Source organism: Pundamilia nyererei, unplaced genomic scaffold, assembly GCF_000239375.1.
Source record: "Pundamilia nyererei isolate P.nyererei 1_Seehausen unplaced genomic scaffold, PunNye1.0 scaffold00004, whole genome shotgun sequence".
In the NCBI taxonomy this organism is placed as follows: domain Eukaryota; kingdom Metazoa; phylum Chordata; class Actinopteri; order Cichliformes; family Cichlidae; genus Pundamilia; species Pundamilia nyererei.
Window position 1 is genome coordinate 4,628,257 of NW_005187405.1, and position 17,467 is coordinate 4,645,723.

Consider the following 17,467-nt stretch of genomic DNA (forward strand, 5'->3'; position numbering starts at 1 on the left):
GAAGAGAAGAGAAGAGAAGAGAAGAGAAGAGAAGAAGTGATCAAAATAAAAACAAATAAGATTTGAAAGTACAGCTAACTTCAATGAAGAGTTTTATCAAAATACTGCTATCCAACGAGGATAATAAAAAGGTTCTTCTTAGAATGTGAGTCATCTATTCCTGCACAAGATGTTATTCCATGTACTCGTGTCCATGTTCCATGTACTAGAAAATAATGCATACCTCAATCTGGGCCAAAAGATCTGATAAGCACTCATGGGGGAAGCCATCATTTGGTCCTCTGTTTTTCACTGTCAAAGCTAATACTCCCATAACAGAGCACTAAGTTGAAATGCCAAGGGGGGCCAGTTTAAGGCCACCACAGTAGAAGCAGCACATAATCTTGTCATAATTGTGGACCAAGCTTTCACAGCTTTTAAGAATCAGATCCAGCAGAGGGAATCATTTACAGACTCGCATTGGCTCAGTTATCTGTATCATTTGTCTGTTCTTCTTATGCTGATGGAGTAATGCATAACCACACACAGTACTTAACCATGAACAGGAAAAGCGTTTTAGGGCCACACCTATAAATCAGCACAAAATAAATATCTCTTAAACTATTGGAAAGAGAGAAAGGCATAGTTAACAACTCATAAAATGACTCCAGCACAAAGGAAAGGAGCGCCTTCCAACCATTTGTGCTGCCTGCATTTATTCAGTGCAGAGACTGATTTAATGACTTACTTATTTCCACAGTGATTAGCGAGAGCCAGCCACGCTGACTCATAACATTATTCCACACAAGCGCACAAACTTAAACACAGAGGTCACTTTCTGTCAAATCTCAGGCAAGGTATTACATCTCTGTTTGAAATAACACCAACAAGCCTGCATCCATGCAATACTGCAATGTCGTTTTGCAAAAAAGAAAGCTCTTATCTCTAACGCAACACATTTCTCTTACCTTTTCACCACTCCATCTCTGCTCCAGCAAGTGGACTCATCATTCGCCACTTCGCATAGAAGCTCTGGTAACATGCCAAAGAAGGACTTATAGCGATCTAGGGTATTCAAAAAATACCTGGGGAAAAAACCACAAGTATAATTTTTATACAGACGTATATCTTCCTCTTCACAATCAGTACACTTAAAATTGAAAGTTTAAAATTGAGAATTGCACCGTGCAATTGTACCATTAGTGGTCACATTTTTGGGGCAGCTGGTGGTGAGGCACTGTGTTTCCGTACAATGACACTAATAACCAGTGTTGGGTAGTAACGGAACACATGTACCGCCGTTACGTACTTAAAATACAAAATATGAGTAACTGTATTCCGTTACAGTTACCGTTTAAAAAGGTGGCATTCAGAATACAGTTACTTTGCTGAAATAAAGGGATTACACGGCGGTCTTCTCCTGTTTCATATGTTAGGCTTTGCCATCTCTATTTTTGGTAATTCCACGCCGGTGGAAACCCAAACAAAACACGCATTAAGAGGCTCAAATGCCTGTGTCTCAATCTCGCCTCTCATAATGACGTAAATAAATATTTTTAAAAATGATTTAATATGAAGGCTATAGGCAGAGTGTTACAGGCATAGCCCTAAAGAATGTAGCCTCATGGGCAGTGTAGTCCATGCTGCAGAGAGAATGGACTGCCATAACCGTTATGTGTCTGTGAGTGCGAGGGAGGGAGAAAAAGTGGAAAAGTATGAGCTGTCAACGAGCAGAAACGGGAGCTGGAAGCATGTAAATATAATAACAACCACTGCAGCCAAAAAGAGTGCCTGACGAGCCCAGTTTTAAGTAATCTATTAAGACTCGACTGTACGCTGTGTTCGTGTTTTCCCCCGAAACAATAAGTTTCGCTGGAGCAGCCTTTCAACGCCTCTCTCTGTCTCTCACTAGCAAAGTTGACCCAGACAACAAAGTAAAGCTAGTTTTCGGCTACGAGCCCGACACAGAACCGACGCATTAGCCAGAGGTCACTTTACTACGGTTCGGAGCCGCGGACCTGTTTTATATACGCGCCGAATACTTTTCTATACGAGATGACTGCAAAAAGTGCAGCCTTACCTAATGTCCACCTACTGTTACTCATTTTATATTAAGGTTTAAAAATCTAGTTGGTATTATGGCGAGTAACCTTCAGTAATAGTAATAAATCACACAGCAATAGTACATTCATGTAGTTGTGAAAAAACATGATAATATATTAAGTAATCCAAAGTATTCAGAATACTTTACTCTCATTGAGTAACGTAACGGAATACGTTACAAAATACATTTTGGGGCATGTATTCTGTAATCTGTAGTGGAATACATTTTAAAAGTAACCTTCCCAACACTGCTAATAACAAGCATGAAAGCATGACCTGCACCCATGTGATGATACTGATGGTGGCAGGAAATGAATGGCTTTGAATGTGACCACTTCACTGCATCAGCACATTTTTCTCAATGATGCTGTGTGGTAATTTCTTAGCTTCCCAGAAATGCTAACAGATGCTATCAATATAGACACTGTCATCATGAACAAAACAATGGCATGATATTTTGATCGGACACACATTGCCGCCACCCGTGAGAAAGAGGCCTAAAAACACATGGGGTCATATAGGGTAATGTGTTGAGTCCATTGATAAAACCGCTGTTTGTAAGACATGCAATATGCACCCATCTCCCAAAACACAAAGTTAATCACTTGTTAGCAGTATCTGAACAATCTATACTAGCACAATACTGTACCACCTTCCATTTCTAAAAGAAAAAAGTGTGTCTCTTGGGTTCATGCTTACCTAGAGAGGATTTCCAGATTTTGTTTATTTTTCTTGAAATGTTTCGGAGGGAATGAACTGGGAATGATGGGAGTTGGAGTCCCGGTGAGATTGTTGCAAGCAAGGAGGATGCAGGGAGGTGAAATGGGGATTGAGGGAAAGAAAAAAAGGGAAAAAAAAGGGTGACATGACAGGAAACACGGGGAAGAGGGAGAAAAGACAGTCATTTGACCCTGGAAGAGAGTGATTAATCATGCACATGCAGACACTGAGTATACCACATATAAATCGAAACCTATTTTTCCCCACACCACATCAAAATTGAGAAAGTAAATGGAATGAATTTGTCAAGTCAGTAAACAAATGCATGCAAACATATGCACATGTGCAAAGATTTAAATATATAATAAATATAAATGTTGTTTTACTCTATCATGTTTCATATTTTTCAGCTGTACACGAGTCTCCCTTTACTGCGCTTGGTGCTGCCGTGCCTCTGATGTGGTCAGCACTCACATGTGCGCTGGTCAGTGTTGGCAGCAAGCAGTGAGCTGGATTGTGTTGCCATGAATGGTGGTGCTAGTGCCAGGCCAGACCTGTCAGCTAGGCTGGCATCACTGCAGTGATTCATGGTAGACAACACTGCAAGAGGGTGTCTGTGTGTGTGTTTTTGTGAGTGCTGCTATGTAATCGAGGCCGGCTAGTGTGCAGAGTTGGTGGTATGGCTGTCTGGGTAAACAGGAAATTGTTGGTCCGTCAACATTAATCTTACCCACACTTCACCTCACTACCAGCTGCTGTGGGCACAGGATGGTTGCCTCAGACTGGGCCAGGTGGAGGGCATGGACTGTGCAAACCCCTTTCAAAAAAGCTGGACCAGGCACTACATTTACAGTGTGTGGTTGTGAATTGTATCCAACTAGCCATTTGAAGAAAGCAAAAAGTGACAGCTGTGAATAGACACTGGCCAACCCCTTAGGTCGTGTCATATAGGCCTAGTCAATTTTTATTTAAGTGGAGTTTACATTCCATCTAGTAGTGTAGCTAAGTAACAAGAAAAAACATTGACTGTAAAAAATGAAGAGCCAGTAGTAAAGTTTGGAATCTAACTAAAGGATTGAATGTTTGTAGCTTTGCCTTACCTTTTTAAGTGACCTAACTGCCCCTGCAACTCCTCTAATGAAGGATGGGAGGAAGGGGAAGATGGAAAAGGAGAAGATAAGGTCAGTGTCGAGGCTTTGACCTCAGGTCTAGTAGGATGCATGTGTGTGGCTTCCCCTGTAGACAGGTCACACACCTTGTCCACCTGTGGGGAGGACAGATAACAAACACCTGTTAAGAAATAAATCTTATAAAACTATGGGAGGAACAGCAGTGAGGCTTCGAAACCACCCACTGACACCTATACAACTCTGAGAACTTACTTGCAATTAAGGTAATACCTTTCATCGCACTCATACAATCACCGCTTTAAATGAAGGACAGCTATATTAAAGTGAATGATAACAGAGGGAAGAAAGGTGAAAAGAACTATGGAACAGCCAAGTTCAGAGTAATGGAGAGCATGGGAAAGGAGTGGCCATGAAGTGAGGGATGCGATGAAAGAAACAGTTTGATGAGTGAGTTACTGCCAGGAGGTCTGACAGTAAATGCCGACTATTCCACTACTTCATGGAGGTGAATGCATGTGTGCAGACTTGGAAACATTGGCAAGTATTCCCAGCGGGCTATTAAAGCAAGCGGCAGAGAGGAGGAGACAGCAGGGTCATGAATAAAGGGGCGTGTGCCGCAAAAATGAGAGATAAAATCAATGGCATCTCATTGGCTTAAAAGCCTCTAGGCAGCGTTATTAAGTGAGCCTCAATTAGCCAGAGAGACCGACTGTAATGGCTGGTGCAAGCTGAACTAAACAATTCCTTACAGTGATCAGTGCGTATATTGCTTTGACTAGAAAGATGAGTCACTCTACCGTGTAAGGACATCCAAAAAGGACTACGTAATATTTAGCCTTACAGTAAGAAACAGCGGAAGAGAGTCAGTGACCACCTCATTCTTGGTAAACAAGGTAATTTGAATTTACAGTAAAGAAGATTTAGACTTTAGAATCTTAGAGAAGCAAATCCATCCTGGCGACATGTGTGTTTAAATTTTTGCTTGAAGGGGTGTGTCCACATGCTGGGAAGAGTTTGGATTAGTTTTGAAGCAGCTGAAATATGTTAACAGTAACAAAATGTGTCTCGCAGTTGCACTAAAAATATCCTTTTCCCTCCACAGTGAGGCAGATGTGTCAGCTCATGTGCTGTTTAAATGAAAGCTTTCACATACCAACCATGCAATAGGCCCATCAGTAGCAGAGGACTCAACAATGACATCCCAATAAGTATCTGATTTTTTTTTTCTTTTTCACTAAAAACCTTCTACTTTATCCATAGTTTATTTCTCTACTGCATTCTCGTGTCAAATCCTCTTTTAAGGCATACGCTGGGCACGCGGAAGGTGGTTTTACTGCATTAACCTTAACTCCCTTTGGACCCATAAAACACGCTCACATGTGGTGGACGGACTCAAGCACACAAGAGTATGGCCGCACATACGCATGCAAACACGACACACACATGCACTACATTGCGGCGGTGAGAAAAGATAGACCATAGCAACTGTTTTGACCATGTAGCCTGTCAGCACTCTGAGCTAAATGCTGTTTGCATGCGCAGCAATGCTTCTGTGGACAGTCATTGTTCATCTCGTGTGCACACGCTCACAGTGTGTTTAGAAATGTATTAGAATACAGATTTGAACATTTCAAAATAAAGCCTGACAAATGAGATTATTTGATTGCTCTGACCAAAAACACAGTTAATTCTAGGAATTACTACTGTTATAAATGTCACGACAGTTACTTGGCCAATGCAACAGCTCCTGCTGAATTAAACAATGTGCCTCTTTCTCATTTAGCAAAATAAATACAGAAATGAATAAAGGAATAATAATCTATAAATCCAATTCCAGAGATTCATTACAACATAAAATCTTATGACATCATGTCCAGACTGTAGAGTTTGGGAGGTCTACTGCACTGTGCATATGGAAGTGTGTGTGTGTCTGTGTGCGAAACTGGGGAAGCTGGCAAGCCTTTGCAACAGCCATGTAAGCAAATGGTGGAGCAGAATAGTCTGTAAAAAAGTTACAGGTTTTGCTTAAGAAAATAATGTAGTTATGATGCATTAGTTGGATGTTTAATGCTCATTTTTATTATTTGAATTTTTTGTTAGGTTAATGCAACCTTGTTATGACTGGCTAGGAAGAAAACTATTCTGGGTAAAAATAATAATAATACAGGGGAAAAAACCACTACATACCATGAAGGAGTCGCCATAACAGAAATAATAAGCACAAAGTGAGTGATAAAAAAGAGACAAAAGGGGCCTTTCTGACTGCTCAGGACCTCAGAAAATACACTGCATATATATATATATATATATAAATGAGCTGAAACTTATTAACAGGACATTTTTTTATTAATACTTCTATTAGGAAACTCTCTCAAAAGTTTTTTTCTTTAATCGGATGAGACCAAATGTGCTGAATAAAGTTCAGTGTGTGACAAATGAGGGCAGTGCTACAGGTTATCACAACTCTGCAGTGGTGAGAAATTAAGATAGGGTGTAATCCTGTCATTGTGAACTTTTCAAAGTGCCATTTCTCATCTGCGTTTCTCAACATTGCGCTATTCTTTCAGACAAAAATGTAAACATCTGAGTAAAATATGAACATCAAGAGGGGGTCACTCTCAGTTCTGTTTGCATTACCCCATTTTTTTTGCATTACCAAACCACAGAGAAGAGGTTCAAATGTTATACTTTTTGAAGAGGTCCAAAAGAAAGACCTACATTTCAAAAACAATAACACTAACACAAATCATTTTTATGCCTAACTAAACATACAGTGTAAACTGAACACAAAGTGACTGTCAGGAAAAATAAACAGGATCCTCTTAAGGATACTCTTGAGAAATACAGACATGCTCTTATAGATTGGCTCTGATAACCACATAATCCTGAAAGCCAATCAGATGACAGGCTGAATAATGACATGAGCTAAAACACAGCCATAAATCAATTATCTCATGACCTGATGATGGCGTGAGAATGGAAATCCCATTTGGGCCCAGCGTGAGTTTTTGGTTTTGAGTGTGTATGTGTGTGTGACCACCTGCTTGCCCTTGTTATACCTTCACAATTTCAGCTATTTTACAGAGCATTCCTTATATGATTGCCTGAGGACAGAGACTGATGGAGGGGGCAGATTGATGGGATGGATCTTCTCCACGTGGAAGACTTTAGGGAAATACAAGGCATGTATTCTATGTGCATTTGAGCTACCCAGTGAAATTTGATTTCTACTGCTGCAGGGAGGGTGGATTAGTGTTTTTACAACTACACTGCATGTGTACAGTATGTTTTACAGGTGTGGATTTACAGTTTTGCATATCAACACAGTTGCACATAACCCTTTTCCAAAGTGGATAAATTTATTATTATTTTTTTTTAAATCTCACAAAGGTCTAAGATATGATCTATTTTCATGTTTTCTATGTTGTTCCAACTTTATGAAGAACTGTGCATTACTTGTGTAATATCTTCCTAAAGTAAGAGAGTGAAAAACAGAGAACAGCAAGATAATCGCTTCCAAGCTAGCCAAGCCCATTGCCATCACTTCTCTAGGGGAGTATTAGCTTACAGATAGCAGTGGTGGTCTTTCCTCCCAGTTTATTTATCAAGGGATTATCCAGTAAAGCCTGGAGAACTTTCTCAGCCCCCCTGACCCTAAGCACAACACATTGTGAGATGAGCATTAGCTTGTCTGGTCAGTGAAGACCCTCTTCTTCCGATGGAGTATGTGCTAAATGTGCATATAAACAATCACATGTCATTGCCTAATGCTACCAACTGTTTCTCTAGGAATCATACCATATTTGTAAGCGGCGCCAAAGTCATCGTCAGTTAAATGCCCTTTCTAGGTGAGCTCAGAACTTCATATAAAATATTTCCTTTTCATGGCTCTGATGGTGGATGAGAGAATTGAAAAAAATAAAAATAAAGAAATTTTAAAAAAGGAGCCAAGATTGGATTATATCATCAGTTCCTGACCTAAGATGAAACAATGTCCACTTTTGAACCATCTGACAGAATTATAAACTATCATGTACACTAATCTCCATTATGCACACTCTTGGCCTCTACTGGAATACTTTGACATCACAGTTCTGATTAATCCTTGTTTATCTTACACTGGGCCTTAGTGCAGCCTTTTGTTCATCAACTATCCGAAACTAAGCTATTTCAGCAATTCTCCCTGAAAGCCAAATTTCTTGTGAGTGCCTGTCTTTTGATTGGGAATTTGGAAGTTTGTATTCGTAATCAAAGCATCCTGTGTGAGATCAGCATATCAAGAATATTCCCTCTGTTTTATAATACTTATATAAAAGTAATGAACTGCCTGATCCTAAGCATTTAGTGCAGCCTGAAGCCTGACTTTTTGAGGTATAGAAGTTTTCAATACTGAAATATTAGCTACCTTTGACATGTTTATCCAACATTGTAACAGAATATATATGAAAACAAATAAGGAAACTTCCACTTCAGTGATTATAGCAAGGAACTTAAACTTCAAATTTCTTTCGTTTTTGGTGATATCATTAAAAACTGCTCATAGGATCAAACCATCATCCAATCCTTTCATTGAAGTTTAGAAATGACACACCAACGTGTAGTAGGAGAAGAGACATTGCCTTTGGAACAAGAATTTAATTTAATTTCATATGAATGTTTCAATGAGCATTATGTAACAAGCTACCAGGCTGGAAAAAGCACTTGCAAGATCAAAAGTAAAGAAGTTGTTAAATTAATTGACTTGATTCACTGTGGTTTCAGACTAAAGGAAAACAAAAAAGAAAATACTCACAGTAGTACAGTCCTATCATAACAGTGGGAAAGCAACCAGCCACTGGTTAAAATATTGGTAACATGGCTGTATATTATATTTATTATGTTTTCCCCAAAGAGACCGCAAAGAATTTGTGCCGTTGAGCAGCATGGTAACTATGTAGAAGAAAAAAAAAACTGCACCGCTAATTGCTACACACATGAAAACAGAAAAGGAAGGCTCATTATGTGCACACAAGTGTTTACATTTCTTTTTTTGCTGATTAAACGTTAATGTAAAAACAGAAGAAATACATAGACTCTAAGGTATCTTTTGTTCTCCCCCGAAATGACTTGGTGAGGAACAACACTGGGCACAATGTGTGAAAGTCTGTAATAACAATATAACATTATCCAAAAATAACACATAAACATGTATGTATAATACGGACTTTGTCTTTATTTTGCCAGACTAGCGGTACTGTGGCAGAGGCCTCGTGGTTAATGAAGCAGGGTTGCAACTGGATACTTGCCAGTTCAAACCCTGACCCCTCTGGGAACATGTGGGTGGGTTAGGGGAATAAGAAAGCCTCTCTCTTCCCTCAGCAGCACTGCCAGGCTGTGTTATATGGTTAACCACTGACACAGATCTAGGCTATAAGGTGTTACTGTGGCATCAGACAGTCTATACAGATTGATAAATATTGCATTATTATTATTATTACAAGATCCCAGGTTCAATCCAGGAAAGAGATACAATTCCCTTTTGGGTTGTGTGGAGCTACCCCCTACCCCTGTTGTGACCCCTTGTTAATAAAAGCTGTCTATTCTTGTTGTTGTTAATAATAACAGCAGCATAGCTGGGTCAAGGCATGTATGTCAAAAGCTGATTATCCACAATGATTATCTATGGTTTCTTTTGTGGATGAAGGAGATTGCTTTGTAAATAAAGTGTTGTTTCCATAAACTGGAATGTACAAATTATATACATCTGCATACCTCAAGATGAGATCTTTGCTGGTCAGGGTTAAATATTGTGATTAGATCTGCTTATGATGGTAAGCTACCAAGTTTTGAATGATAAACAGAAAGCAGCATTTATAGTTTGTTTACAACATATTTAAGCTGAATTTAAGTTTAAATATTATTTATTAGCACCATATATTTTATTTTTAAATTTTTTTTAATTTTAGTGGGTTTTCTTTTCCATATTAATTGTGTGAGCTTAATAAAGCACCTCTATGTAAAAACATTGTGTAAAAGCTGACCATGAAACATTAAGCCACGTATACACAGGAAGTGATTTGAAGCTTGCTTGCAGACATCCCAGGCTCTGATTACTGTTGTGACCTTATAATATATTTATTACCTGGTCATATATCAATAAACGGTGTTCTGCACTTTCATTGGCAGTACCTTCAGTTTCTAACCTTGAAGTTAAAAAGAGAGGTTTTTCCACTCCCGCATATCTTTCTGTGGTCTCTCACAGCAAATTGTTTCCAGTGTGTAACTGGCTTTATGCCGCTATAGGTGTAGGCTGCTGGAGGACTTTTCTGGCATCTTTAGCAGTTTGTGATGTTTTTTTTTTCAGTATACAAATAAAACAGAATTTAACTGAAGTGAGTATGATTATGTGTAGTAGCTAAAAACAAAATGTTGAATAACCTACTTTTCTTTCTATAGCAATCCTCCCACTCATACAGGAAGATCTCCGACAACCCTGACTAAAAGAGTGTAGACAATTTACACTGTTACACGTCTCCCCCTGTGTGCCCTTTGCCTCTCTAACAGTTCTTCATTGCAGTCTTTGTGGGGCTCCATTCATTTTGTCTAAATCATTTTGTCTATTCTTTCTCAGTCTCTGTTGAGCTGTCCTCCCCTCTCTCCTTTTTCCGTTGTCCAAACGATGTCAGTGCTAATTAAAGAGAGTTGCAGTCACTCGTATATCACAGGAAAAAGTCCTTCAGATTGCAGTCTGTAAGGAGCACACTGAGTTCCTCTCTCCACTCTGAGGCTTGTTTACCCTGATTAAATCACTCGCAGATGATCTAAAAATGAGAGCCTCTTGTTTTTTTGTTTTTTGTTTTTTTTTTCTTGTGAATATGGGTGTTACTGTGGAGTTTGTTGACAACGTTTATGCAAAACTGTAAATACATTTCTGAGAATTACAGATACCGAATGTGCCAAGACGTCTCAGTGGATTCAAGTAGTGTTATATATAGAGAAAAAGAAAAGAAAGCAAGAGAAAGAGACTGGGAAAGTCAAGTGAGTTCATCTTGTCTGTCTCTACAATATATTGTGGAACATACGGCCACAGGGAGAGAAAATAAGCATCTAAAGAGAAACTGGGAGCCCATGTGTTCATGAAGGCTTCTAATGGGCCAGCGTTTACCATGAAAATCATAACACAGATGCAGCAGGCACTTGTGTTAACATTGCAGCAGCTGCTGCCTGATATTATTATGGTAGCTAGTTCAAAATACAGGATTCAAGAAGCACTATAAATAAGAATCACTGAAGTGTGATTTTTGTGCATTCAGTGTCAGAAAATGTGTTTATGTTTATTTAATTAGGAGAGACGTCTAACCTGAAGGTATCAGGAATTTGTGTGTTATAAAGAACAAAAAGTCTCATCGGGAATCCGACTTTTTTTGGATCAATATGAGAGGTAATATGACTTGATGAGGTGTTCTGATTTACTATGTAATAGACAAAAAATAAATGAACGAACATGATTTTATTACAATGGATGGCACTATTGAAGTTTATTACACAAATCTGGACTTTGATTGGAGAAGCTTACAGACTATGATCAATATACCAAAGTGCTGGAAACATTCTTTCATTTATTATACTGATAAAGTTTCGTTTTGTTGCCTGTTTTCTGTCTGTACAAACAATCCATCCAGTAGCCGACCACGAGCTCTGAAGAAAAACCACACACTAGATTCCCTTCTACCGACATTTCATCAGCATAATCAACTGTATATTGATCCAAGATGGTGTGCCTTCTGAAACAATATGATTCTGTCAATCCATCACTCCAAAGTAAAGATTACTAGAGAAAGATATTAAACTGAGTGCAACTGCTTTGTGTTCAGAGGCAAAGACATTCCACTCTTAATCACATTTATGGCTGTTATAACAACATTTATTTATTCATTTGTTTGTTTTTATATTTCTTGTTTGTTTGTATATTTGTTGTGGTGTGGCTGCATATGATCAGCATACAGTATTACAGTGAGAGAAGTTGAGAGTGGCAGAAATGTGTGAGGGCGACTGAGGAGAAGATGGGCTGCATCAACCATCATTAGCTAATGGACTGCTGACTAAGTCAGTCACTCCGCCTGATGTTTAGAGGCGTGCCAAAGGCACACGCAATTTAGAAAGATGGTTTAAGCATATAGATTTGCCATCTGCATTATTTGGCAGCAAACATTAAGCTAACAGTCTGAAATATCAGATACAGGAAGTATATATAAAAGCCTGAGCATGTGTGTCATATAAGATGATAAAAAAAAGACCTTCTGAACTGTTTTCATCAGCATATCTGAAACAAATGATGAAAATGGTCTGAAAGTACATATTTTACATATAAAGTAAACATATTTTTTGGCATCACCTTCTTTTTAATCACCTTTCTAATTGTTTGGGAACTAAAGATTTCAGTTCCTTCATGTATTACTATTAAAAAGGGTTTGATGTTTGTACTCTCTTGGTTACAGAGCCATGTGCTGTTGCAACATGTGCAGAATGTAGTTTGCTACTGTCCTGCTAAAATAAGTAAGACATCTGAACGACAGCACATGGTGCTCCTAAACCTGTTTACATTTTTTCAGCAAGTGGAACTTTCACAGATGTGTGGGTTACCCATGCCACGTGCACTATAAAGTACCTAAGACGCTGTCTTTTGAACCACACACTGATACAGAACAATGTCTTTAGACCAGATATTCCATTTAACTTTTAAGAACAACAGTTCTCCACTTTGCCTAACTCCAAATTAAATGAGCACAAACCCAGATAAGATGGTGGATTTTGTGGATCTTCTTTATATCTGACTTTATCTTTGCATAATAGTTTTAAATTGCATTTGTGGATGCAGCAACACAATAAATTTACTGACCTTTTTCACATGTATTCCTAAACCAGTGAAGCCACATCCACCCCAGAACTGTGTCTATTTTTAATGCAGCACTGCCTGAAGATTTATCTCGATTCTCTATTTTAACAATACTATAATAAAACTATCATATAAAACATTTTTAAAGCTAACTAAAAAGACATAAAGATTATTTTTAAATAGCTTAACTATTTGATGAGACAACCTTTTACAGCTGGGTGAATCCCTCTTCATCTTTAATTCTAAAACACTCAGCCTCTTTGGTTTGATCATTTGTGTTACTACTTGTTGACAATTAACCTAAGTAGTTGTAGGATGGATCCATGTGTGTTTTAGTTGCTATCAAATTTGTAATTAGCATACTTTTTAATTTAAAAAACAGTCCAATTTCTCAGTCGCAGCATTCAGTTCTTAGTCTTTGTTCTATTTACAATGAAATATAGGCTTCAAATCATTTGCAACTCGATAAATTCAGTTTTATTTATATTCTGCCTACTATCCCAACTTTTGAAAGTGAGGTTGTATTTTCAAACCAATGATAATCCTTAATTTTATTGTTGCCAAGTGTAAAAGAAAAAGTGCTTGCTATGTAAACTTCTGCAGTCTACTGAGGTGCCGCGATGGTAAATGGAAAGCTTCCAATCAACCCACGAGCCCTTGTTTCCATTATCTAAAGGCCCAGTCTGCTATTATCATTCCTCCGTAAGACCGTAATGAGAAGGTGTGGTAAAACCAACAAGCGGATAAGGTAGACCTGCATATAAACTGTTCTAATATGGACCACTGTTGCTATTTTCTCATATACATACCATAAAGAGCTTAGTAAGCAACTGAGTCACTGAATGAATGTGTGAGAAAAAAAACATGCTTTTATGTGTTAAGAGTTATCCTAGTCTGGCCATCATAACCACACATGAAGATATAAGGTTTCCCTGTAGGTCAAATGAGCCATATCATTTTTGTAATGATCTCAACAAATGGCCTCAGAAGCACAGCTGAATCTGGAGAAACTTTAAGATGAATTAAACACAGCTGTATTCTGAGAAAGCCTCACTGAACATTGGTGCTGCTCTTTGCATCAATAAGAGTAACTGTTTTACTGCATATTTGTTCATATTTTCCCTAATGGTGTCTACTTCTCATAATCCAACTCTAGGATCTACCAAAATCTATAATCACTTCCCTTCAACCCACCCACAGTTAGGCTCTATATCAATAAAAGCAGGAATGTGTTAGACCTAGGTTGCTAGGTTGGGCTAAAAATGTCATCCTTGGGCAATCCTCTGTGTATGCGTTTGTGTGAGTTTGTATGTACAATGTGTTGTATGGCAACGTATATTGGAGACCATGTAGTCTGCAGCTAACAGAGTAAATGAAAGCGCAACCACAAATGGCTTGGGACAGCATCCCAGAATTAAACCGCACAGTCAGAATAATTCCTTTAATAACAACTCCATATAATACTCTGACTGGGCAAAAAAGAAGCAGAGTTCGTTTTTTTCAACTCGACTTTAGTTAAGCACATTTTTGCACTTGTACCACAGTTTAACATCTTTCACTGGGTTCAATGGGTATTTCGTAGAACTCGTAGGCCTTTTAGTGTGCGGGTGCGTGTCTGATGACTTTTTACACATGGGTGCTCATGTTTATGCTCCAACCTTGGTGAGTGTTTACTCAAACATATGAAAGCCACTAGTATCCAGATCCTTTTTTTGTCAGCTTACTAGGTGTAGATTGTATGGCCTAGCTGGAACTCTTTCAATTCTGTACCACTTGTCCTCATGCTGCTCAGTCCCCTGCTCTGGGCTTGCCTGCCACCCTATGAATACCAAGCAGGCACACGTACGCACACATGAAATACAAGCTTGGTCTCTCTCCCCGCATATTTTTATTAGGTCAGTCTTTAAGCCTGGCACCTAACTCTCCTCTGTTACACACAAACAGAGAAAGTTATAAGCATCTGTGCAGGTTATAACTGTCTATGCATTAATATGGATCCATTTATGTTTTGTAGTATTCCTCCACAACTAAAGAGCCACACTGCTGGTTTCACATGTTGAAGCACATAAGTTACTTACTTAATATGCTGCTGGCCATTTGTCACCAGAATTGCTACAAGTATGAAATATGTTTTTCTTACCTTCTAGATAAATATTATTTGAAGTTTAGGCAAAGAAAAATTATTTACACAGATGTTGCTAGGCAATTACAATCTGGTGCTTTGAACTTGTGATAATAATGGCCTGATTCAAAAGCTATTTTGTCTGAAACCAATAATCAAAGAAGACTACTCAATATGTATTATAACCTCTGTACTACTTGCTAAGTTGCCTAACTAGGTACAGCTTAACTGTAATGCTTGCTGTCATAAAAGAACAGGTTTAGCTTCAGGTTTCTCTGGCAGCAGTTTATAAAACTCTCTATATGCTGTTGACAATATTAACTTGTGCACACATATTGCTTAAACCATATGGTAGCATTTATAGCATGCAAGTGCACTCACTTGCATACGCTTTATCCACTTTTTGTCTCAGGTTCACCATAGTCAATGAGCAATATTTCCACAGTCAGAATGTAAACAATGGAGATTTTTAGCTGCCTTACCATTTTGAAAAATTATTCCTCTAGCCTCAGTTAACTTGGTGGGGGCTAAAGTTCTTTTCAGTATAAACATTATTTTTCTCTGAAAAGTTTCAACGTAGCAGAAACATTAATGTAGTGTGTAGGGTTCTTTGTTGCACTGCTGGAAAAAAATAAGTCATAACTGACAAGCAAGCTGCAAAAGCTTTCCAATCAATATATTAAACTTTGCCAAGGTACATGTATAAAACAAAGATATTAAACAAACAAACAAAAAGAAGAAAAGTTTTGGAGGCCTTTTCTTGTGCATTAAAACCTATGATCGATGTTTCACCAGTGTGTACTCACCGTGGCAGTAATGAGTGGACCATGAAGCTCTGTATAAAGCAAGGCGTCATTAACGTGCCCTCTGACGCCCAGCATGGCCAGTTCCAAACTGTGCTGCTCGGCCATGGCATGGGTAAGTTTCTCCACCAACCTAGTGTATCTCCTCCAAGGCTGATCCAATTCTGACACGCAAGCCAAGCAGCCTCGCATTACATTCAGACAGTAGCCCCCACAGGGCTTGATCAACGTCAGACCTCTGCAGTGGGAGCAGTACATCATCTTCACCAGGGACTTTACGCACTCCTTGCTCAGTCTGGCATATTCGGTTGCGTTCATGACCACCAGACCTTCTTCCAGGGCCAGACCGAGTTGCCGCCCAACCCCCAAAGCCCCAGCCAGCTTCTGGGCCATGACGACAGCGTGATTACCAAACGGGTTGATATCTGGCCGGATCATACGGAGACAGTCACCCATTTTACTGCCCACCATTATGCTGCCTTCAACGCCTGGATTTATAAGGCGCGTGTATGCAAGTGGGAAGAGGTTGTTAAAAAAATGGTGGACTTCTCCCTCCACAGAGACATTACCTCCACGGAGGTAGAGGGAGAGGGAGGAAAAAAGCTGATTTACATGGGGTAGTGCTTGCTGGGACAGAGATGGGAAGCTTCCCTCCAACAGCGAACTCAGGTGGCCTTGAGAGAAGGATAATAGGGACTGGAACATGTCTGAAAGGAGAGAGACACAGAAATAAGACAGAGGGAAAGTAAATAACATTTCATTACTATCATCAATAAATCTTAAATTACATGATCTACAAGCTCACCAGGAATTGCATAAGGCATTTCAACTGCAAACACATATCAAAACCCTGGAAACTAAACAGTTAGGCTTGGTTTATGTTTATCAAGTTGAGGTGAGAATTGCAGTTGGATAAAGTTATGGAAAATATTCGCAAAGTATGCATGTCTTAGAAAAGATGCCTCTGCTTTTCTACAGAGAGAGAAATAAAGATTTAATAATATGCTGACCATTGTAATCTGCTACGTTATTAAGTACATACTTAATACAAATTAGCAGGTCTACGGCTGAGCTGCAACCAAATTAATTTTCTTTCTTTTCATTTTACTAAAATGTTGAACTTTTTCTCTGCTAATTGATATGATTTCCCATTGAATGCAACTTTAAAAAATGTTAACATTAATTATTTCATATTGCAATCTGAAATCTGAAGGTTATTCAACCTATTTCACCTACATGACTCAAAACTCTACACTGCGCCCATGATCTTACTTTCCATATATTTTTTTTCCATGTAAGTGTGTGGGTTCCTGTGGGTTTCTGTCTGTATGTCGCGGACTCAACCCTCCTCTCTTGGTGTGTGATGTCACCTTGAAAGCATGACCAAACATGAAGGCACAGTAGCAACTGTACAGACACTGAGAAAAGAGAAAGAGGGGGCCGACGCACATATTCTCACTCCAAAAACCATGCACACACGTGTATGTAGGTACAAACACATATACATGTACAGTAGTCACTGAAAAGAACATTAGTCTCCAGTACCTGTTCAATACTGTATGTGGGACCGAAAACAGACGAATAACAGATGAAGAATTAATGAGGCATTTTGGACTTTTAATTTTATTTATTTATTTATTGATAAACATCCGGAATAATGTTAACTTAACAAGGATGTTGATTCATCAGACTTCATTCACCAAAGCAAATCTATGTGTGTGTGTGTGTGTGTGTG

At 38.8% G+C, this 17,467-nt stretch overlaps 1 protein-coding gene across 2 annotated transcripts in view; it reads right to left on the reverse strand.

The window, feature by feature from the left end:
* Window positions 1-17,467, reverse strand: part of gpc5c (glypican 5c) — a 101,193-nt gene that overhangs the window by 59,126 nt on the left and 24,600 nt on the right. Inside the window, exons 3-6 of one of the 2 annotated variants that reach the window (XM_005721274.1) lie at window positions 15,736-16,439; window positions 3,903-4,066; window positions 2,782-2,838; window positions 948-1,064 (exon numbers count right to left, since the gene is read on the reverse strand). In XM_005721274.1, the coding sequence (XP_005721331.1) occupies window positions 948-1,064; window positions 2,782-2,838; window positions 3,903-4,066; window positions 15,736-16,439 (1,042 nt within the window). The remainder of the gene's footprint in view (window positions 1-947; window positions 1,065-2,781; window positions 2,839-3,902; window positions 4,067-15,735; window positions 16,440-17,467) is intronic. The other variant, XM_005721275.1, reaches the window with a different exon arrangement.